Source organism: Clarias gariepinus, chromosome 7 (genome assembly GCF_024256425.1).
Source record: "Clarias gariepinus isolate MV-2021 ecotype Netherlands chromosome 7, CGAR_prim_01v2, whole genome shotgun sequence".
In the NCBI taxonomy this organism is placed as follows: domain Eukaryota; kingdom Metazoa; phylum Chordata; class Actinopteri; order Siluriformes; family Clariidae; genus Clarias; species Clarias gariepinus.
This window is the reverse complement of record NC_071106.1, coordinates 30,696,344-30,718,610: the sequence shown is the minus strand read 5'-3', so window position 1 is coordinate 30,718,610 and position 22,267 is coordinate 30,696,344. Positions and strand designations below refer to the sequence as shown.

The 22,267-nt window shown below is 37.2% G+C and overlaps 1 protein-coding gene across 9 annotated transcripts in view; it reads left to right on the top strand.

The window, feature by feature from the left end:
- The window catches only part of kifc3 (kinesin family member C3), a 50,103-nt gene extending 28,128 nt beyond the window's left edge, over nt 1–21,975 (top strand). For 6 of the 9 annotated variants that reach the window (XM_053500212.1, XM_053500205.1, XM_053500213.1 and 3 more), the window contains 19 exons: nt 4,881–5,073; nt 5,163–5,299; nt 6,322–6,387; nt 7,692–7,823; nt 8,011–8,241; nt 9,033–9,206; nt 10,405–10,552; nt 10,706–10,836; nt 11,360–11,471; nt 12,071–12,249; nt 12,347–12,451; nt 12,566–12,696; nt 13,159–13,282; nt 13,899–14,028; nt 14,787–15,016; nt 16,423–16,575; nt 17,273–17,317; nt 17,573–17,699; nt 19,408–21,975. In XM_053500212.1, coding sequence (XP_053356187.1) covers nt 4,881–5,073; nt 5,163–5,299; nt 6,322–6,387; nt 7,692–7,823; nt 8,011–8,241; nt 9,033–9,206; nt 10,405–10,552; nt 10,706–10,836; nt 11,360–11,471; nt 12,071–12,249; nt 12,347–12,451; nt 12,566–12,696; nt 13,159–13,282; nt 13,899–14,028; nt 14,787–15,016; nt 16,423–16,575; nt 17,273–17,317; nt 17,573–17,699; nt 19,408–19,478 — 2,619 coding nt within the window. In that variant the 3' untranslated portion in view covers nt 19,479–21,975. The remainder of the gene's footprint in view (nt 1–4,880; nt 5,074–5,162; nt 5,300–6,321; nt 6,388–7,691; nt 7,824–8,010; nt 8,242–9,032; nt 9,207–10,404; nt 10,553–10,705; nt 10,837–11,359; nt 11,472–12,070; nt 12,250–12,346; nt 12,452–12,565; nt 12,697–13,158; nt 13,283–13,898; nt 14,029–14,786; nt 15,017–16,422; nt 16,576–17,272; nt 17,318–17,572; nt 17,700–19,407) is intronic. The other 3 variants (XM_053500206.1, XM_053500208.1, XM_053500207.1) reach the window with 3 other exon arrangements.
- Nucleotides 21,976–22,267: the final 292 nt, after the last annotated feature.

Sequence of the window (22,267 nt, the reverse complement as noted above, 5' to 3'; positions counted from 1 at the left end):
TAACTTCAGTCCCATTTTATTAGGCTGGATAAAGAGCATGTTTAAAGTGTAAAACAGATTGTTTAAAAGTGTGTAAGCAAGTCCAAGAGGAAGAGAACACACTTTTCTATGTATTTATAGGCCTGTGAGAATTTCACTTTAAAATTTTCATAAAATTTACATGTTGTGTTCTGACTAGTTTGGCCAAAATTAACCCTGCACAAGCATCTCGTTCTGCCTGTTAATTATTTTATCATCAGTTCTATCATTTTAAATAGTGTTTTTTAATATCATTAGATATCTAGGACAGCAGTTCATTAGGTGCTTAAAGGACCTTGAAATAACTTTCAAATGGCATGTCTGTTGTGTGTGTGTGTGTGTGTGTGTGTGTGTGTGTGTGTGTGTGTGTGTGTGTGTGTGTGTGTGTGAGAGAGCATAAATGGGAAAGAGCTGGACTCTTCATACCCGCGTTTCCAGTCTCTTCAGTCCACAACTCATGCTCGTCCCTGATTGGTCTTTGATCACATGCTGCCCAGCTGTGTTCATGTCTTTGAGAGACCGGTGTTTATCCTTTGAATGCTCAGCGACTTTATGATCAAACACAAAAGCATTGACGTCGAACACTCGTGCATGTGTGTCACAACTGTGTACCCAGCCTACAATGTTCTGACGTCCTGTCAAGCTCAGTTTGTAGTGCTAATGCCTAGCAAAATTGCTATTGCTTCTGCTTTGCACTCTATACCTTCCAGCTTACTCGATTCTACTGTACAATCCAACTCGGTCAGATAGATTAGAGGGGCGTCATGTGTAAGTATATTTTACTCTTTAGGTTAAGCTTTTTGGCAAACTTAATGACATGATTAGCAACAAGAAAACTGATCCAGAATGTTAGTATTGTGCTGCTCAGTGACTTTGACTGTTAGTCCTGCTTATTATTGTGTCATTAATCCTCAAATTATGTTTTGTCATAATGTATTCAAATAATGTTTGATGATTTTCTGGCTTTTATTTTTCTCATTTTCCTTTGTTTTGTTTTTCTTTCCTGTTTCTATTGTTTCTTATTTGTCTGTATTAAGAGACTATACAATTTTTGCACCACACTATTGTTAAATTCACAAATCTGGTTAATCAGAAAGTGTTAATGTTTAATAAAAGCAGCTTTGTTATATTGTATATAACATATATGGGTTATATTAATGCACTTCAATGCCCAGGGACCTGTATGCTGTACACCATGAATAGTACAGAATAAACCCTTAGTTGCCGATGTTGTGAAGTTAACCATTTGTGGGAAGTGTCTCCAGGGTCAGCACTTTATGAAAGTATGTTTTTTATGCAAATGTTTATTATATAAAATTTACTTTAACACTTCAAGTGACTTTTAACAAGTAACCCACCCAATGACAATTGATTGATCTCTAGCACTGCTACAGCCTTTTTAACTTTTTTCTTCACGGGGGCCGTTGTTGCAGTACAAATACTAAAAGAACAGTCACATGGACACAACTTTAAGAAATGTTTTACGCGCACATGCACACAATGTTATAGTTAACAGTAAGCGTGCGCACAGGTGTTGACTATACGAGTGAGGTACGCACAATAAGGCAGAGCATGAGAGGCAATTACGCACAATCCCACAGCACGCGTGAGAGAGAATTATTGGCTCAGGTGTGATCATGTGACGCTCTGCAGATAGACCTCTTTATTTATCAATTTTATAAAATCACACTCTCAAACTAAGTTATTCGCAATCCAAGGTTTTACACTGAATAAAAACTTTACTTGTTGGAAAATTGTTGTTGAAAAAATAAAACACTTCAGTACAAGGTATGGGGTGACATCTGTAACTTTTTTTATTTTATATCTTTTGTTTGTATGATCATTGTCACTAAGTTGATAAAGTCTAGTGCGCATCTAATCTTTCTCTAACTCAGTATTTCTTAAATTAGTTTTTTGGGACCCTGGGTAGTTTGTACCAGGTAGTCTTAACACCTACACTACCAGTCAAAAGTTTGGACACACCTTTTAAGTATCTTTTCTTTATTTAAATGTTTTGCAACATCGCACGTTAATACTGAAGACATCCAAACTGTGAAAGAACACATATGAAATTGTATAAAAAACAAAAAGTGTTAAAAAACCCAGAATGCTTCATAATTTAGATTGTCCAATCTTTGTAATAATTATAATTATTTTACGAAATTAAGGACAGTCAGTCTGCAAAATTTCAAGAAAGTCTCTCCATGTACAGTCGCCAGAACCATAAAACGCTATGATGAAACTAACTCTCATGAGGAAGGAAAGGAAGACCAGGAGCTACCTCTGCTGCAGAGGATATGTTTATGAGAATGACCACCCACAGAAACCGCGGATTTACAGCATTTCGGATTAGAGCCCACATAAATATTTCTCGGATTTCAAGCAGCAGACATATTTCAACATAAACTTTTCAGAAAAGACAGCATGAGTCAGACAACAGAAGAGACTTGCTTGGGCCAAGAAACACAAAGAATAGTCATTAGATCAGGGGAAAATTGTCCTTTGGCCTAAAGTCCAAATTTGAGATTTATGATTCAGGCTTTTGTTAGATGTAAAGACGGTGAATAAATGATTCCCTAAATGTTTAGTTCCCACTGTAAAGCTTGGAGGTGTGATGATGTGGAGTTGCTTTGCTGGTGACAGTATTGGTGACCGTAGTATTTTGGAATGACGTGCCATTCCATTTGGTTAGCACGTAGTGGGACCATCATTTTTTTTCCAACAAGTCATTCACCCCAAACACACCTCAGGGTTATTTAAGTGCTATTTGTTGATGAAGGAGAGTTACGGAGTACTGCATTAGATGACCTACCCACCATAATCCGATTGAGATGGGTTAGGATGAGTTGGACCGGAGAGTGTAGGAATAGCAGCCAACAAGTACTCAAAACCCATCCTGCAAGATTTTTAGTTTAAAAACCATTCCAGGTGATTAACTCATGAAGCTGACTGTAAAAATGTAAAGAGTGTACACAGCTGTCATCAAAGCAAAAGGTGAAAAAATTTTGCTTTTTCTTTAAAAAATCAAAAATATAAAACAAATTCTGGGTTATTTAACACATTTTTGTGGACTACACAATTACATATTTGTTGTAAAAATAGTTAAATGGCGTCATTATTAAAAATACAATGTTGAAAACAATAAAAATAAAGAAAAAATTATAAAAAGATTTATCTTTTGATTCGTACTGTACATAAAAAAAAAAGAAAAACAGATGTATCTGCCTGATTAGCTACCTTGTTTGTCTCATGGCTCTTGTCTCACATCTATTCAATTCAATTTCAATTTAATTTTATTTGTATAGCCCTTTTAGCAATTGTCATTGCCGCAAAGCAGCTTTACACAATCAAAAGAATTATTTAAGTTTGTATGAAATGTGAATGTGTATGAATCAAAATGGTCAGTTTGTCCCTGGTGAGCAAGCCGAGGGCGACAGTGGCAAGGAAAAACTCCCTGAGATGGTAATATCTCCATCTTACCTGTACAGAAGGTCACATGCTCCCATTTCTGCCATGATGCATTTACAGTGCCATCTCACTCTTCTTCTTTGTGTTTAGCTGTGAGTTATTTTTGTTCTCTCTGTAATTCTCTCCACATAGAATGTTTTCTGTAGTGATGAATGTGAATGTGCTTGATTCTGTGCTTGATGCTGTGTTGTAAGCATCCAAGTTTACTTTAGAATGAAGTTTTTAGTGACTGGACACGTTTCATGTCCTAGTCCACCTAAACAGACTTTAAATTATAGTGTCTCTTTTGTTTTGTTTTTTCTATTTTTACCCAATTTTATTCACCTATAAGTTCCCCTTATACAGCAGCTACCAGTTACATGTGAATCCAGACAAACATACATTTTTAAAATGCTGCTTATTTTTCATCATACTGCAAAAATAACACACAGATAGCTAGGGCTTCATTGGGTTTCAAACTTACAACTTTAATTGCAGTGAAAAAATGATAGTAGGTTACATCAGTGGTTCTCAAACTTTCAAGCCAGCAACCCCTAATTGAAGATCGACAAGATCTCACGACCTCCACTATCAAAAACAAGCAATAAGCATAACAAGCTGTTCACAGTATTTTGACTACATTTACTATACATTTAAATACTTTTGGCTTACATTTTAATGGGAAGGGAGTACTTGTTTTTTTGTTTGTTTGTTTTTTTGCTTGTTGAGCAATTGTGTGTTTTGCTGGGCTTCATACTTTCATGATTTCTTCGAACAGATTATACATTAAGGGAAATCTATGTTGTCAACAGTAGAGCAAGTGAATCCATACTTTATGAATTCTTCCCGATACTTTCGACGTTTCCTACTTTGGTCTGACGGGGTCTTGCTCCTATGCTTGGTCGATGTACATGGTTCCGATGACTCAGGCAAACTGTCCACAATTTCCTTAACATTTTTAGATTTGCGGATAGCAAATTTATCCATCTCGGTTGTTGCAGTTTTCACTTGCAGTTGTGCGCTATAGCAATAGCTAGTGAGCCAGTCACTGCACAGTGACATCATATCTTTGAGTCACGAATTAATTTTTTTTAACACTCACATTTAATTTAGTAATATCTTTACAAATCAGAAAATATTTATTTATAGCATTTACTTGTAATACTAAAAAGTGTGTATTATAATCACAAAAAAAGACATTATTTGTTAATCCCTCTCGCAACCCCATTAAATTATTCCGCGAGCCCCCGTTTTGGGAACCACTGGGTAACATCACCCAATTTATCAATTATACAGGTATAGTATTTGTATGTTAAAATTAGACAGAATAAATAATAGAGACTCAAGACAGTGCTGAATCTGTACACCAAGGCAGAAATTTAAATATAACCAGTTAATGTTGTCTTTTTTTACAGGCGCTACAAGATAAAGTGTGCGAGTTCCAGGCTCGTTTGCGTAGCGAAGACGTCACGGACAGACGGCTTCTACAGCAACTACACACACCGCAGGTCAATCAAGACCAACAAGACAAAGCAACCATAAGCCAAGAGCATCCACTCACCAATCTTGAGCAGGACAGCCAGCCCAGCCAAGCTGGCTTCACCACAAGTACATGACCTACTTATTTAGTGAATAATCTGTAATGGCGCTGAGAATGAAGAAGTGATTTTGTTGCTCTTTGACTGATGTTTGTGTAGGTGTGAGACAACTGAGTACAGGATCACTACATCCACAGGATTATCCTGACATTGCTGGGGAACGGAAAGTTCACGCGCAGCCTCGGCTTAAAGAAGAAGCATACCAGCTTGCTCTTATCACAAGGCTACACACACAGGTGAACAAACTGATACACACTGGGCCAGTATGTGCTGGTCATAAATGTTAATGTCATAACAAACAGTACCAGAAAGCTAGCTGACGGTGATGGCTAACGAGCTGCTGTGCTCTAGAGTTTTACATACCATGCAAGGTTATGCTACATACAGTAACCCAAATGAATATACCTATGGAAATAAATCCCAATAAATAAATATGGGTAGTATATAATGGGTCATATATTTTATATATAACATTAATATTTTAACATTGTTCCCCTGAGAGGAACCAAACTGAAATGGAACCCATCATCTGGTTTATGACGGATAATGTGGTCGTACTGTGCATTACAAGACTGGACATTCAGTATAACAGGAGAGTTGTTTAGATTACTATGTAGTATGATTACTATGAGTCCACCTTTGTTGTTGGAGGCTCAGATACAAAACTCTATGTGGGGAATTTCAGTCCTGAATCATGGAGGGACTGCAGTCACAAGTCCTCAGAGAACAGCTGTCGGCATCAGCCAAGTCCAAAACCATCTCAGTGGTCAAGTGAAACCGTCACCACATACATTCCAAGCAGATCGTACTGGGCCTTCGTACAACGAGGTCTCTAACCAGAAGCGGAGCAACAGAGAGTAATAAGTCAAAGAGGTCTGGATGGCAGAGGGGGTCTGGATCACTGGCAGCTAAGCAGCACTGAGTGAATTTAGTGCAGAGTGCAAGCAGGGACTCCAGGGCTGGCTATGGAAGCATAGCTAAAAGGGACAGCCAGAAAAAAACAAATGTGGGCTCTTTGGGAAGTAAGGCAACCAGTTACTCCACTGTTAATTTAATTTTATGGTCCTTACTGTCATGCTTTGCTAACGTCTTAGAAAGCAGTTATCTAACAGTTATCGAAACATTCAAACATCAGATATACACATGCATCTTATAGTATTAAAAAAGTAAAACAAACCACAGAAACTGTAACCACAGAAAGTAAGTGTGTGTGTGTGTGTGTGTGTGTGTGTGTGTGTGTGTGTGTGTGTGACCTCAGATTGAGGAGCTGGAGAAGAAACTGAAGGACCAGACTCAGGAGGTGGAGAGACTGCGCTCTGAGCTGGTAAATGAGACTTGGTTTGTGTTGACACTAGAAAAGGAGCTGAAAGTTAGAGACTAGAGAATGGGAGAACATCCATAATCAGAAAACTTGGATTGGACTGGGGAATTTATTGAAGCTAAGCATTTAAATCATCACCTACTTGTGTAACAACTGAGCTGCATAACTAGCAAGTGCTAGAAAATTTGTTTCTCTGCTCATTTCATGACATTTATTAGCCATTTAAAGTTTAAGTTTATCCAAATGAGGGATTTGATGATTCAATGAGCTGTGTAAACAAAAATCTATCTGTTAACCATTAATGTATTAACATGAACAAAAATGGTAGATGTTGCTGTACATTTCGAGAACTGGCAGAACTAAATTCCAATTTTGCATGAATTTAAGAGAACACTGTTCCTTTCACAAGAATATAAGCTCTTTGTAATGCATTGCCATGGAAAATGACTGGCTGCTTGTAAATAGTTCATTAATTAAAACGTAGGATGACTGTGAAATTAATGTTCCTGACCAAAAATTATTAACTAAAAGCAATATTTGGGATTTTTAAAGAATAAAGTCTTTTAGAAAAGAAATCTCTTCTTGATATGTCTGATCAATAAGCAACATGATTATTAAATCAGGGTTATCTCAGCATTATTCTGTCAATAACAGCCCCGAATTCTCACATATACTGTAAATGAGACGACTGGGATTGTGTATCACACTCCATCTAATCAGTCCAGAGAGGCAGTCAAAAAACAAATCACATCTCTTCTGTTATATCCAGCTGAGTTCACTATTTTGATTGGATTCAGAATAAATGCTGGTACATGTTGACACTTTAGGCTGAAACCAGAAGGAAACCAAAATGAACAGCCAACATCTGACTATTGAGTATGAGCTTTACATTTTCACCTGTCAGTTAAGGTTTTGTTGAGACACCTCCTCATTTTGTACTAGTGTGTAGACTCCTGCCCGAGAGAGCTCACCTGTTTTTGTTTTTGTTTTGAATTTCAAAGCAGGTAGCTCAAGATAACATTCACAATAATCATTGATTATATTTTTAATCCTTAAAGGAGAGAACTTATTAAGGCAAAGTAACTATCAGGACTCAAGTAAGACTAAGTCCAGTGCCTGCATTTAGTTTTTGCCATTTCCCTTCAGTCTGTTTTTATTTGCGAGAGCTGAGACACTCCCTGTCACACTTTGAGTTTGAGCCTACCCTAGTTTACATACGAGAGCGGTGCAGACCTTCAGCAGGCTTCATTTGTGTGTGTCTGTTTGTGTGCGCCTGTCTGTCTGTGTGTGTGCCTGCACGCATGTAGGGGGCGACAGACCTGGAAAAGCAGCTGGAGCTCCTAGAGAGCGAGAATCAGCGGCTCAGACAGGAGCTTAAGTCCAGCAGCATCCATGAGCCTGCACACACCTGCTCCACCTCCACCTGCCCTCACAGCCAGGTAACACACCTGGCATTACAGCCAGATAATTACCACACACACACACACACGCCCTGTCCTTACAGCCAGATCAAATTTCTTGTCTAATTTTCAGCATGATGAAAAAGTAATAATAATAATAGAGCACTTAGATCCAGTAATAAGTTTTTTTTCTCTGTCCCACTTTATCCCGGTGTGTGTGTTTCAGGAGGCAGCAGCCCTACGTGGGGCGCTCTCCTTATGTGAGGAGCGCTGTAAAGAGTATGAGCGGCACATGGCCAAGCTCGAACATCAGCTCGGGGCGAGAGCCGGCACAATGGATGAGCTGCATGCGCAACTGGAGGAGGCATTACAGAGCCGTGACAATCTTCAGGAGCAGCTCACACACACGCAGGAAATACTGCAACGCCACAGTACAGCAGCGCCATCTCAGGCCATGGTAAGACTTGTGTTCACGCACTCAAAAATGCTATACTGTCTGTCTTTACATTCACCTTTAAATAAGTTGCTGGGGAAAAAAAATCATGACTAAAATATGTAGGTTTGTTCAAGTCAAACTGGGACATTAGATATAATTTCTTGTGAATTAAAGCATAACAGACATTTAATATTAATGTTATGTTTAGTTCTTTTGTTGAATTTCATTAAAATACTTAATGTCATGTCATGATTTTAACTTTGATTAATCAGAGGTATTTGATCTTAATGTCCTACTTCTTTATTCTTTTTACCCCGACCTGACCATTACTTTAGTCATTTTGATCTAAGTATGATAATATGCTAATATGTATAAGCAAAAAGAAACTTTTTTTAAAATGCATTAAATGACTATATACAGTCAGGTGTAAAAGTTAATACCCCCTCTTTTAATTTTGGTTGTGTTTTTTGGCTTCATTTTTGTTAAATAAATAATGGTATGGTTAAAAAAAAAAAAAAAAAAGATTGTTCGTCTGAGGTTGTATTTGCATAATACTAAAACCTGCTATGATCAGATGAATATTATGTCGTAATACAAAAGAAATATAGAACTAAAAGAGGGGGCATTAACAAGGCTGTATTATCCAGTCTATAGATAACATCTACATTGTCAATTTTGATGCACACAATTTTGCAACAGTTTCTTATAGATCTTGTAAATAAATACATGGAATTCAGTAATGATAAAACATGAATATCAAACGTTACAGTACTTGTGGTTTATCTCTCCTCTCTCAATCTCTCTCTCTGCAGTATGTGAGCAAGGCAGCAGATGCCGAGTCGTCTCAATGGAAAAAGGCTCTGATGGAGGCTCAGGCACATAACCAGGCTCTCCAGGAGCAGCTTGGGGTCCAGCGGCAGCTCCTCAGAGAGCTCGAGCAAAAACTGCACAACAGCCAGAGGACCAGCAGTGAGCTTCGCCAGCAGGTACACTCACAGACACATTTCACATGAACATATTCTGCAGATGTTTCTTTTAGTAGAACATGCTTGAATAAATATGACGGTCTGTCTTGTCTGTTGCTGTTGATTGTCCTGGTCTAAGATTTGTGAGGCTCATGCCCATAGTCTTTCCTGGAGTCTCTTTGAATTCCAGTGAAGGAAAATTTAAAATGTGGCAAAAGTTTGGGAAATGCCCAAATTTATGGGTCTCTACCTGTTCTTGTTCATATAGCATATGTCTATTGCCTAAAGTTTCTACAGATTGGTTAGGATTATGTTTAAGGTTTAATCACTGGATCATGGATAATTAAATTCTGAGATAAAATAAAATCCCAAAATTTATTACCTGCTGTACCATTTATGTAAGAGAGTATATTGTCTTTTTTTTTCTAAAGTGAAATCACAAGAACTACTCACTTTTATTTAAACTGATAAAGGAATTTGAATGAGGGCCTAGTAATATATAGATTTTATTGCACATGGCCTTTGCATGTTTGCATCCAATTTTCTCAGTCATTCAGTCTCTTCCACTCTGAGTTTCTCTTTTTTCTTTTTTTTTTTTTCCTTTCTGTGCCGAAGCTGAATTTAGTAAAGGCTCAGCTCTGCAGTCTGTACTCTAATTCTCTAGGCAACATGAAAGACAAACACAGGTGTATAAGGTCAGCTAGGTTTCTCTGACCAAGGTCAGCAATGCAAAATATAATCAGTGGCAATATGCACATCATTAATAATGGAGGGTTGATTATTTAACAAATAATTAATGAACCATGCTTACTGATGGTCATCACTGATGGTCCAGTATTATTATAAAAAATAGGATTTACAGTCTGATTAAGTGTTCTACATTGCTTGGACAAGTATGATGACACAAATTAATGTTTTCAATTTATGGAAAAAATGTACAGGGATCAAGGCATTCCTAATTCATAATAATGATTTTGGCCATGGTTAACCCTTTACCCTTGAAATGGTAAGGATGGTGTACACAGTTTCTCAGATAAAGGTTTCCTATCACTCTCCCACATAGGACTCCAGTATCAATCCCCCTTCGTCATCCTAAGCAGAGTGTTGTGGATTAGTGGATTTAATTTTTTTGATGTGAGCAGTATGTCATTAGAAGTGTAAAAAAAATTCTGCTAATTTCTTCTTTTATTCAAATTGTGTGCGTGTGTGTTTGTGTTAGATCCTGGCACATCAGGGTGAGATGGAGCGAACGCGGAGCCAGCTGGAAACTGAGATTCAAACACTTGAAGAGGAGAAGAACAGGGTCATCGAGGAGGCGTTCATCAGAGCTGAGAGCGAAATGAAAGCTGTGCACGAAAACCTTGCAGGTGTGTGTATTCCACTAGCTTGTCTAGATATAAGTGTGTGTGTGTGTGTGTGTGTGTGTGTGTGTGTGTGTGTGTGTGTGTGTGTGTGTGTGTGTGTGTGTGTGTTTGTACAGTGTGCATGTAAGCATGTCTCTAATCCTCTTTTCCATACAGGCGTAAGGATGAATTTGCTGACTCTGCAGCCTGCCCTGAGGACACTTACGTGTGACTACAACTGTCTGAAGAGGCAGGTCCTGGACTTTCCCTACATGCTGCAGAATGCTATCACTGAGGCGAAGCAGGAGGTGAGACCCTCACATAAACATGCTAATATGCAGTATGAATACACATATTTATGGACATCAAGGACAACTTTTACAGACTCAAAATTGTGCTTATAAAAAAAAAAGTGTTTATAATAAAAGTCAAGCAATTGGCTGTTATTAAAATTAGATGTATTTGGTACACACAACTTTTTTTCATACTTCCTAAAGACACTCCTAGCTCTTTTAATTGTACAGAGATATAATTGGTCCTGTGCAAATTGATTATATTTGCTACACATGTTCTTCAGCAACATTACTTAAACACCAATCTTGTAGGATATAAACACCACCTAATTCTGTCTGACTTAATTTCTCTTTTGGAAACGCATGACCTTTACATCCTTTGAACAAATAATTTTAGCAGCAATAGTCTATAGTTTCAACTTTATTTTCAACTTCTGAATTTATTTTGGCTTTCAGATTAGGTTTACGACTCAAAAGGAACTTCTTTTATCCCATATACACATTCTTGAGCTTCCGTAATGAATGTTTCTGTGTATAGATATGCCACATGATTGCAGAGGTGAGCAACACCAACCAGGAGCTGCTACGCAAATACAAGAGGGAAATGAACCTGAGAAAGAAGTGTCACAATGAACTGGTTCGCCTCAAAGGTACATAATGTACTGTGTATGATGTACATTAAGAAGTTTAATAAATTAATTGTTTAGGGCAGTTACCTTTGATTATACATAAATAATATGCCCAGATAATGGATGTCTTTGTATTTGTGATGTTTGATAAATAAATGTTGGCTTTAGAAAATTGCTGTGACATAAGACAAAATAAACCGCTTTGGGATGTCCTGTTTTTAAATAAACTTGGTAACAATAGAAATAGAAACAGTAATTCTGTCTATATTAGGTAGGCTCATACCAACCTATGATTTAATTATTTTCCCATAAACACTGTTAATTCTTTTCCTTGCCCATTGAACTGAAACATTTTATAGATTAGATGTTAGCATTTACAAAATTTCTGGTTATAAGGTAGTCAAAACATTTATACTTTCATATTCATTACTTACTGTTATATAGTTACAATTAGTTAATTGTGTTGGTAAAGCATAAAAGCAAACAGGTATATACTGTTATTAATGCTTGGACCTTGGTATTGCACTTTGCAGTTTTATATCCGCCTCATTGCTTGCTATGGTTACTTTGTTTAAAATGTTTATATAAATTGTTGATAATCCATTTTCTCTTTTTGACAGGAAACATACGTGTTTTCTGTCGTGTGCGTCCCATCTGTCAAGGTGAAGCCGAGGCTGACGGCAAGAGTGTGGCGTCTTTTGATTCTGACGATGATGCAGTGCTCTACCTTTCCAATAAGGGCAAGCTCATGACCTTTGATATGGACAAGGTCTTTTCCCCTCAGGCTACTCAGGCAGAGGTCAGGAAATAATGGGTATCCCTTGTTACTTGGTTGTTTTTGTTTTTCACTGGGCTGTGAAGTGACCTTGTCTCTCTCTCTCTCTCTAACTAAACAGGTGTTTCAAGAAGTGCAGTCTCTGATCACATCCTGTATAGACGGCTATAACGTGTGCATCTTCGCTTACGGCCAGACAGGTTCAGGAAAAACCTACACCATGGAGGTAAACATGAGAGGGCTGAAAAAATGTTTGGATGGAAAGCTACAAGATGAAGGTCACCCAAAATTATTTTTCATTGTCAGTGGTAACATTTACTGTCTGTGCGTGGGCACACAGGGTGTTCCTGAGGATCCTGGCATTAACCAGCGAGCTCTGCGCCTGCTGTTCTCTGAGGTATCTGAGAAGATGCCTGACTGGCACTACACCATCACTGTCAGCATGGTTGAGATCTACAATGAGACACTAAGGTAAGAATACAAACGCCACAAAAGAAAGCTCTGCATTACATTGATTTCATCACTGATAACAGTGTTTTCAGTCAAGGTATTAAACAGAGTGCCTAAGACTCTTACCTGTGATAAATTCACATTAAAGCACACTCCCTATTCGCTCATCATGTTTATAAAACTGACAAGAACGACATTAAAATCTAATGCAGTTAAAAATGTTATATAAATATAAAGTAATATTTAGTATTTGCTGTAAACAATTCACCAATGATGTAATGTCTAGTAAGAGTAAGATTTGGTTGTTCAGCAACATAACATGAGATAGGATAAGGTATTCTGTGAAACAAATAATAGCTGCAGTATAATGATTTATTCTTTTTAAAATGGTATATAAGCTTAGAATGTAGAATTGGTAGTGCGTGTAATAAACTTGCTGTGAGAAAAACTTTTTAAAAACTCTTTTTTTTTTTTTTCCCCTAGGAACCTGTTAGGAGACAATCTAAATGAGAAGCTAGACATTAAGTTGTGTCCAGATGGCAGTGGGCAGCTGTATGTGCCTGGTCTTACCGAGTTTACAGTAAAGAGTGTGGAGGATATTAATAAGGTGAGAGCTCTTATGATTTTTTTTTAGAATTCATTTTAAAGTTAGTGTTATTGTAGTCAATGTTTTTATTTATTTATTACGCTTTAAATTTTGTCTTCTCTCACTTTAAACTTAAGATTTAAGGACATCTAATGTAGAAGTGAAGCTAATATGGTGACCTCTGCAAATATCACCGGCTTCCCCTGAACTTTTTGTTTGTTTTTGTATATCTAATGATAAAGAAAATAGATTTTATGTTTTGGAAAAGCTGTAGTGGCTTCTTAAAATTATAAAAAATTATACCATAGGCTAAAACATAGCATTTACAGCATTTGCTTGGTTTAATTGTTTTTGCATTAAGTCCCACCTTGGCCACTTAATATTAGGCTATTTGTTCTTCTTTACTTATCACACAATAGCGTTGTGTCCCACCTTGGCCACTTTAGTAGAAACATCATTAATCCATAAGCTAGAAAAAAATTATTTCACACACTTCAGTTTTGTCTGAGCAGAGAGATAAAACATATGATGATATGAGAACATATGGTATAAAACATATGGTTTTATATTTGTGTACTGCGATTACTTTACAGCTAAAGTGAATGTAAAAAAATATATATTTGTTTTGACCCTGTAGGTTTTTGAGCTGGGTCACATGAACAGGGCGACAGCATGTACCAACCTGAATGAGCACAGCTCCCGCTCTCATGCTCTCCTCATTGTCAATGTAGCCGGTTTTAACGCCTCTACAGGACACCGCACTTCAGGTAATGATAACCCCACACACCTCCACACCCCATAATATTTGAGGCAGCTGACAAAACATAAAACATATTTTCTCTTCAGAATTTTTCCATAAACTGTAAGTAAAAATCATTGAACAGTTAATGTTTTAGTTCACTACGCACATTTTTCTCAATAGGTGAAAACATTAATAATCAATGATAAATAATTTATTATCACAAGAAATATTTTACATACACATATATTTTACTAATATATTTAGAATTTTTTTTGCAGTTCTAGCAGCACAATCCCAACAATTTCTGTGATCAAGTAATGAAACAGAAATAGTTGCCAATAAGGAAGTTAACAAGGTTGCCGAAAATATTACTCTTGTCTCTTTGCCCTCGTTTAAAAATGAGGTTGCTGAAAGTATACTGGCCTATATTAAGTATCACCAGAACTCCAAATTCGCAGTCTTGTGGTTTACCAAAAAAAAATTTTAATAAGAAGAATTTATATTTGTATCATTAATTAACAATTAATCATTAACATCTCTAGTTACTACGTTACTCATGCAAGAAGTTGCAGGCTAGTCAAAGTGTCCCTTCAGTGTAATGTTCTGCTTGGACAAACAACACGAAAACCAAGAACTGTTGATTTATATATAGCTTATTGCCATTGTCAAAATAAGGCATCGTTATTTGTAAATGTGACTAATTATTTTGTCCAGGAGGCTTATGAGTGCTTGTAACAGCAGCTAAAAATTTTTAAAACTGTCACTGTTCCTTTTCTTATGCAGGCAAGCTGAATCTGGTCGATCTAGCAGGTTCTGAGAGAATCTCTAAATCCGGCGCTGAGGGAAGCCGTCTGCGTGAGGCTCAGTGCATCAATAAGTCACTCTCGGCGCTGGGTGACGTCATCAACGCGCTGCGATCACGCCACTCTCATGTTCCTTTTAGAAACTCACGCCTCACATACCTGCTGCAGGACTCGCTCAGCGGAGACAGCAAGACGCTGATGCTGGTACAGGTGTGTGTGCAGTGTGCCAAATATTGATTTTAATCACACACTGATAATGGACTAGGCCTTTGATGGCTGAAAACAGTAAACTCCTCCTTAACACTTTACACTTCTGCTTGAAACAAAAAGAAAAGAAATAGATATAATAGATGGTTTATTATTCCAATTTCCAAATGTTCCATGTGCTCCATGCCTATAAAACTCCTCTTAATTAAAATAAGTAATCTCTACCAGTGCATTAATCTGCAAGATTAAATGTGAGGGTGATTAGACAATACAGTGGAACCTTGGATTACGAGCATAATTCGTTCCGGAGGCAGACGCTTATTTCAAAACCCCACATTAATCAAAGCAATTTTTCCTATAAAAAATATTGGAACCTCAAATTATTCATTCCACAGCCCCCCAAAAAATAAATACATAAGAATAATTAACATAAAATATAAAGTAAAAATTAAACAAATAAACCTGCACTTTACTTTTAAAAAACGTAAAAATAAATCCCGACGGGTAAGTGTTTATGCGCACTGGCACTGTGTGTGTGAGAGAAGCTAAAGTAAGAGGAGAGGAGGAATCAGACCCTCCCTTCCTCTCGTCTTACACAGTAACACTTCCTCCTTTCTTATTTGAGTTTCTCTCTCACACACACACATACAAACGGAAAGACTGTTTTATAGGAAAAATTTGCAAGGAACATCGCTAATAACTCTTGCGTGAATGGACGTTAATGGAATCTCTGCTGTAGAGTAAAAATTAAAAACAAATGAACCTGCACTTTACCTGCACTAAAGAGCAGTGTTTCTGTGGAGAGCAGAGAGTGTGCTACACAAACCGCGTTACTCACAATCTAAGGTTCCACTGTACATTTACAGTCGTATTTATGTTCACTAAGGAAGCACCACATGACAATTTGATGGTAGCAAAATGTCAAATAGGTAGTAATCATTCATACATAAATATTAGCACAGCTTTTGGCATTTCTCAGATTTCTCAGATTAATTTACCCTATTAGTCTCCAAAAAAGGTTGCACTGTCTGTAACTGACAAAAGGCTAGACTAGAAGAAAAAATCCTTTATTTTTTATAAATTTACTATATCTAATATTACTACCCGCCTTGCAATGTAACAAGAATGGAGTTGCCAGGTTAAATAACAGTAACGCTTTACTGCAGGATTTAAATTTTGGAGAAGGTCAAGAGGTATAGGTTGGGAGCCTGATGAGGACATACAGTAGTGTTTAAACCATGGTCTTTATTTTTTTTCAGACCTTCTTAATTGCAGGACCACTATGTGGTTTAAAGGCTCCTGACCTAAACTGTATGAGAATGAATAAGTGAAACTGGCTCATAATTCCATTGTTACTGTGCAGTTAACCAGTTTTTTTCTTTTTTTTAATAATGAATTTGTTTTCTTAGGTTTCTCCTCTAGAAAGCAACATCATTGAGTCAGTGTGCTCTTTAAAGTTTGCCCAACGTGTTCGCACAATCGAGCTCGGACCGGCTTCAATTTCACGAAGACATGCCGAGAACTCTTCAACGTCCTCCTCACCTACTCACGACGGCGTGGAGGTACGAACACAAAAGACACTATTTACACACTACCTGGCTGGAAAAAGGCACCATTTCATAACTGTTAAATTTTTGGCCTACATCGAGAAAAGAAAACATAAAAATGACTAAAATTGGTTAAAGAACTGTCTAACATATTATTAACACCTGGAAAAGTAGGGCTGAACCATAAACTTCATGGAAAAGTCATAAATGGGGATTATTTAAATAGTTGGCAGTGTTATGTTACAGCAATTGCAGCTAGGAAATAATCTACAAAAAAAAAGGCTTCATTTTGCTGGGGACCATAAGGAATGCACTTAGGAGCAATGGAAAAAGGTCATGTGGTCTTATGAGTCCAGATTGACCCTATTGATTGCACCCATCATGAAGTATTTCCACTGCACAAGCCTCTGCAGGCAGTGTTTTGATCTGGGATTGCTTCAGTCCATCAGGTCAAGGCTTAGAAACGTTATGCGGTAGCTGACGACCTGAATGTATTGAATGACAAGAGTATCCCATCAGTGGATTTTTTTTTTTTTTTTTTTTTTTCTCTCATGGCACGGAAATATTTCAGGTCTCAAATTGTAAGTGGTTTTGAGAGCATGAGGAAACATTTCCACACATGAATGCTCACCATAAGAGAAGCTAAAGGCAGCCGAGGGACATATTAGTGTGTGTGACTTGTTTTTTGTTTTTGTTTGTTTGTTTTAATTAGAGCATGATTGATGGAAATTTTGTCACCTGTAACACTTTGAAGGAGGTAACAATTTTGATTATTGATATTGTTTATCTTGGTATAATTTTATATGGTCAAATATTTATAAGAATTATTATTTTTGGTCAAGCAGGGTAGCACTGATATGACTTCCATTTAAAAAAAAATAAAAAAATTGAAGTAAAATAGAATAAACTGTGTATTTCTGTTTTCCGCCAATATAAAGTGCACAAGCTGCTTAGGCAAAAAGGTTCATTGGAAATAATAGCTTTTCTTTCATTATTTGTCTGCCAAACACAGTTGGATTCTCCACCTATAACTCCCCTGCCCCTACCCATCTCCCGGGCCAGCAGTGCGGGCTCTTCTCTCTCCACTATCTCCAGAGTCTCCAGCACACGAAGAAGATCCCAGAGCCAACAAGCTCCAGGTGAGAAAATGCATGTATACATACCCAATGTGTTTCAGAACAGCTTTAAGAAGTAGGGAAGGAACAAATCTAAAATACCTGAAGGTCCAAGTAGTAAAAGTTCTATTTCTCAGACAAAATGTAGTAATATTTAACAAAGTGAAAACATTGAGTGTAAATTCCCAGGAAACAGAGTATACGATATGAACGCATTATTTTTAAAACTCATAGTTACGGAGAGTAAATAGTTGTTTAAATAATGAATAAAGCGTGATGAATATCATTGTTTTAGTAAATGTATACTGTACAGTGGCGGCCGGTCAATAAGGGGCACTGGGGCGCCACCCCCTTAAAGTTAGGCAGAGGAGAATGCTACTTTAACATGTAATTATTTAACATAATAATTTTTTATTTTAATAATGAAAGTCAGTCACAATATTCTGCTGTATTTCATAATATAATTCATTTACAATTTTAATAAAAATCTAAACTGTATTAAATTCATTTGTGTTCGTGTACGCGGGGCGCCGGACAAACGAGTGTCTATGTAGGCACGTAAATTTTTGAAAAGCATGTGATTTGAGGCTGAGCTCTAATTGGATTTTTTTTCAAATCATCCTTGGGGCGTAGCACTGTGCGCCCTAAACCCTCCCGCTTTTGTTCTTAGCGAATTGATTTTGTTTTAAAATATTTGGGCTCATGTGATTGGACCATTCTCAATGAGTCTTATTAATGGTCAGCAGATGGTTAGTTAATGTATTAAATAGTGATAGATGTGGAAGCGAGCTAAATATAAGAAAATTCTGTAATTGTCTTGCTAAAATACCCCTTCGCAAGGCAATCGGACGAAAAAAGAAAAAAAGTTAAAGAGCTTGGACCAGAATGACCTGATCTTCTAATTATGCAGCGGTCAAGTGATCGCGGCCAAGCTTACACTCTTTAAAAAAAAAGTTTAATTTTAATTTTGTTTGCGCCCACCCAAAAAAAGTTTGCACCAGCCGCCACTAATACTGTATATTATGTAGTAACAGTTGTTTGTGAGCTAACATTACACCACACTAACTTCTGTATTAGTCTTAGAAACCTGAATCAAGTCCATGTTCTCTAGTCATTCTTACCCCATCCTTCCACCCACTACATTTAGAGTTATTACATTCTTATAAATTTGGCGGATGCCCTTACCCAGGACAACCTATTGTCATATTTTAAGATGCACTGACAGCTTGGCAGTGCTGAGATTTTACCTCATTACCTTTTAATCAGTAGTCTACCATTTTGAACCACCGAGCTAACACTGCTTACACAATACACATTCTTCACAGTACACTCATGGTGTACTCCACCCATGCAGAAGGGTTTAAAATGGCCCATTCAGGAAGGCTAATATTATATACTATGTTTCCTGGACTTAAAGGTTTGATTTCTAGTGTGTTTTTAAGATCTTCAGTAGGTTAGCGGATCAGACACTTGATATTGAGGTTAGAAATACTTGTAATTCTTGTGCACTTAATGCACATAAAGAATCATTTGTCTCGTATGTTACTTTCTTAATGTATATGTATATATTTTCTAAATGTATTTTCAACTTATTTTTTATTTACTCACAATATAACCATGCTGTCTTCCCCGTGACAAATCGCGACGGGGTCTACGTTTTTCCTATTTGCTGTCCCTTGTCACCTCGTCTGCATTTTGATTGGTTGGTCTCCTCTGATTGGTTGGTTTGCAGACAGACAGGTAGACAGAGGCAGTCCATTGCTTGGGGACAGTGGGCAGGTAGGTGGGGTTTTATCCGATTAGTATCTCGGCATGGAAAAGCTCAGCATGGCAACCGTGTCACCCGATCGCTAATGGCCCATCTAACACAATGTGCGCTAACCCAGGGAAGGTGTGTGAGTGTAAGTGAGAGAAATAATCTATGTTGGTGTTGTTGTTTTTTTTTAGTTTGTTTGTTTGTTTGTTTTTAAATACACATCTTCCTTGTCATTTGTGTGTGGTTTATGTTCATTGTGTATGACAGTATGTGCTGTTTTCAGTGGCTTTCTCCGTTGTTGTGTGTGTGTGTGTGAGATGGAGCGTATGTACTCACACCTGCTTTGGTATGGCTGTGCTTTAGTGGTGAAATGCAGATAACTGTGTTTTGCTGACCTATATGGGCTCATGAACACGGAACCCAAATACACACGTCTCCTTGCAATGTTGAGCTCTTGCTTTAGTCTAATCCATAGATGAAGCAAGCTGTCATTTAACTTTCATGGTGGGTGACTAATAGAAAGTACCATATTTTCCATACTATAAGTCACACCGGAGAGGACGGTCTGCATAGAGACATAATAACACAGAGTTGCTGTTTCATTAGGGGCCTCTATTTCAAAATTGCATTAATTCAAATTAAATAAAATTATAAAATAATTTTATCAGTATGTGTAGATTTACTAACCATAGCTCATAAGCTGATACAGTACACTATAAAGCCAAAGGTTTCATTGAAGCCAAGAGCCCCAGTCCTGTTCCAGCATTAGGATTCCCTATGCATGAAGTGAAGTTTATACAGACATGGTTTGTCAGTGTTTGATTGAAAGAACTGCACAGAGCTCTAAACTCAACTGAACTGCAAGCACCTCACATGACTTCACTACCTGACCTCACTAATTCTTATCATCTTATCTTAATGAAAATCTCAAAGCCATACTCCGAATGTACGAAATCTAGTGAAGGGGCTTTTCCTAGAAGGGTTTTGATTATAAAAGCAAAGGTGCAACATGGATGTGAAGGTCAGGTGTTCACATATTTGTGCCATATTGTCTAGCTATGCGTATTTCTGATACACAGACTGAAAACATCTGTTATCAACTGTCTACATTTTGGGGAATTTCTTGCACCAAAGTCTAGTTTTTAATGGTTCTAATTGTAATGAGAAACTGTGATTTCACTACAGTTTTGTATTCTTTAGATGCTATAATTGCACAATTATCAGCCTGAAACCCTGAATCATTGTACAGTATATGTTTATACATGGTACGCACTCAAAGTGTTTCATTTCCTATGCACACAGATAATTAAGCTAAGTGATTAACTCAAGTGGTAATTTCCTTGCCTTTCCCCATGCATCTGTGCCCGTTTTGCTTCAGATCTTGTACAAACACTGGTGTACATCCTGTACATTTCACTTCTCTTAACCAAACATTTGCTAGATGCACATTACAACATCCTTGCATGACACAATTTTAATTTGTTGTTTAAGTTTTAATTTGTAAACCGCAACACCTGTTAAATAGGATCTAAAATCAATACATCTTATAGTATGGAAAATACAATAAAGTGGTAATTATTATTATTATTTTTTTAAAGATAATCAGTTGAACATTGGTTTGAGTGTTAAACTCAAAGTGTTTATTTTACACAATTTCTTAATCAGATCTCTTGGTTCTTTTTTGCCCAGGACGAATGAAGCTTGCCATCTGATGCTATGAAGAGTTGAGTGTGCTGCGAAACATACTTTCGGCATGCTCTATCCAGAGTTAATTTTGTTCACTGAGATAGGGACGAAACAAACTGGCAAATCAGGGATAAATATTCACCATTTCTGAGAGAGACTTGACTGTTCTGTTGATGACTGACAAATCTGCCGTTCCCTTCGAGCTCTGTGCTGCACCAGGAAAAACGTGAAGACTTCCTCCCTCACATCAGTGTTCATGGACATCTATGCACTTTAGAACAAGCTCATCTGATTATACATGGTGTTAATAGACCCAGTCAAGCCTAGGACTATCACTTGACTGGTGCTGATTTTAATTGTGTTCTTTCTCTTTTTTGAGAGAAAATTGTTGGTGTATTCTTTTTTTCCCCCACTTCCACAAAACTTCCACTTCCTTTTTATTCAAAGCCTAAGAACAAAGTCGTACTTCCACAAAAAAAAACCTTGTGTAGCAGTTGCAGTAAGCAATAACAAAGGCTGAATCTAGCCTTTTTTCCGTTAGCGGTCATGTTCTTGTCGTGTGTATTTGGTATCTTGAAGGCAGCATATTGAAGTCTTCCTGATCTAAGCATGTATACTTTGAACTTTTTCAACTGCAATGGACTTACTCATTCCGTTTTGCTGTGAATAGGAATGCTTGGATTTTTTTCCCCCACAGGCGAAACTCCGCTTCCACTGTATGAACTTTTATCATCTGAAATGGACCATTAAGACAGAACGGATATTAGTGCTTGTGAGGTTTTGCTAGCTTCAGTTCATTATAGCATAGCTTTGTATGCATCATTTTTGTATACTTTTTAATAAATGCCTTAAACATAAGTCTGCTTTTCTGCTATACTTTCCCAACAGCATTTATTCATCTGTCTCCAAATGTAAGTGTAATACAAGTTTGTTCCCAGATTATTGATAGGTTCCTTAGGTGCAATGGAAATATTTGTTGCAAGGGAGTAATGGAGGTTTTTTTTTTTTTTACCCAAATTCTTTGCCATAAATGAAACATCCAGTTCTTAAGTAACATCCTGAGTTCAGGACGTACTGGATCAAAAACTGGCTAAGAGAAAAAACATTTTGTTTGATCCTGTTCAGATTTGATTTACAGTAAAGGAGCAGT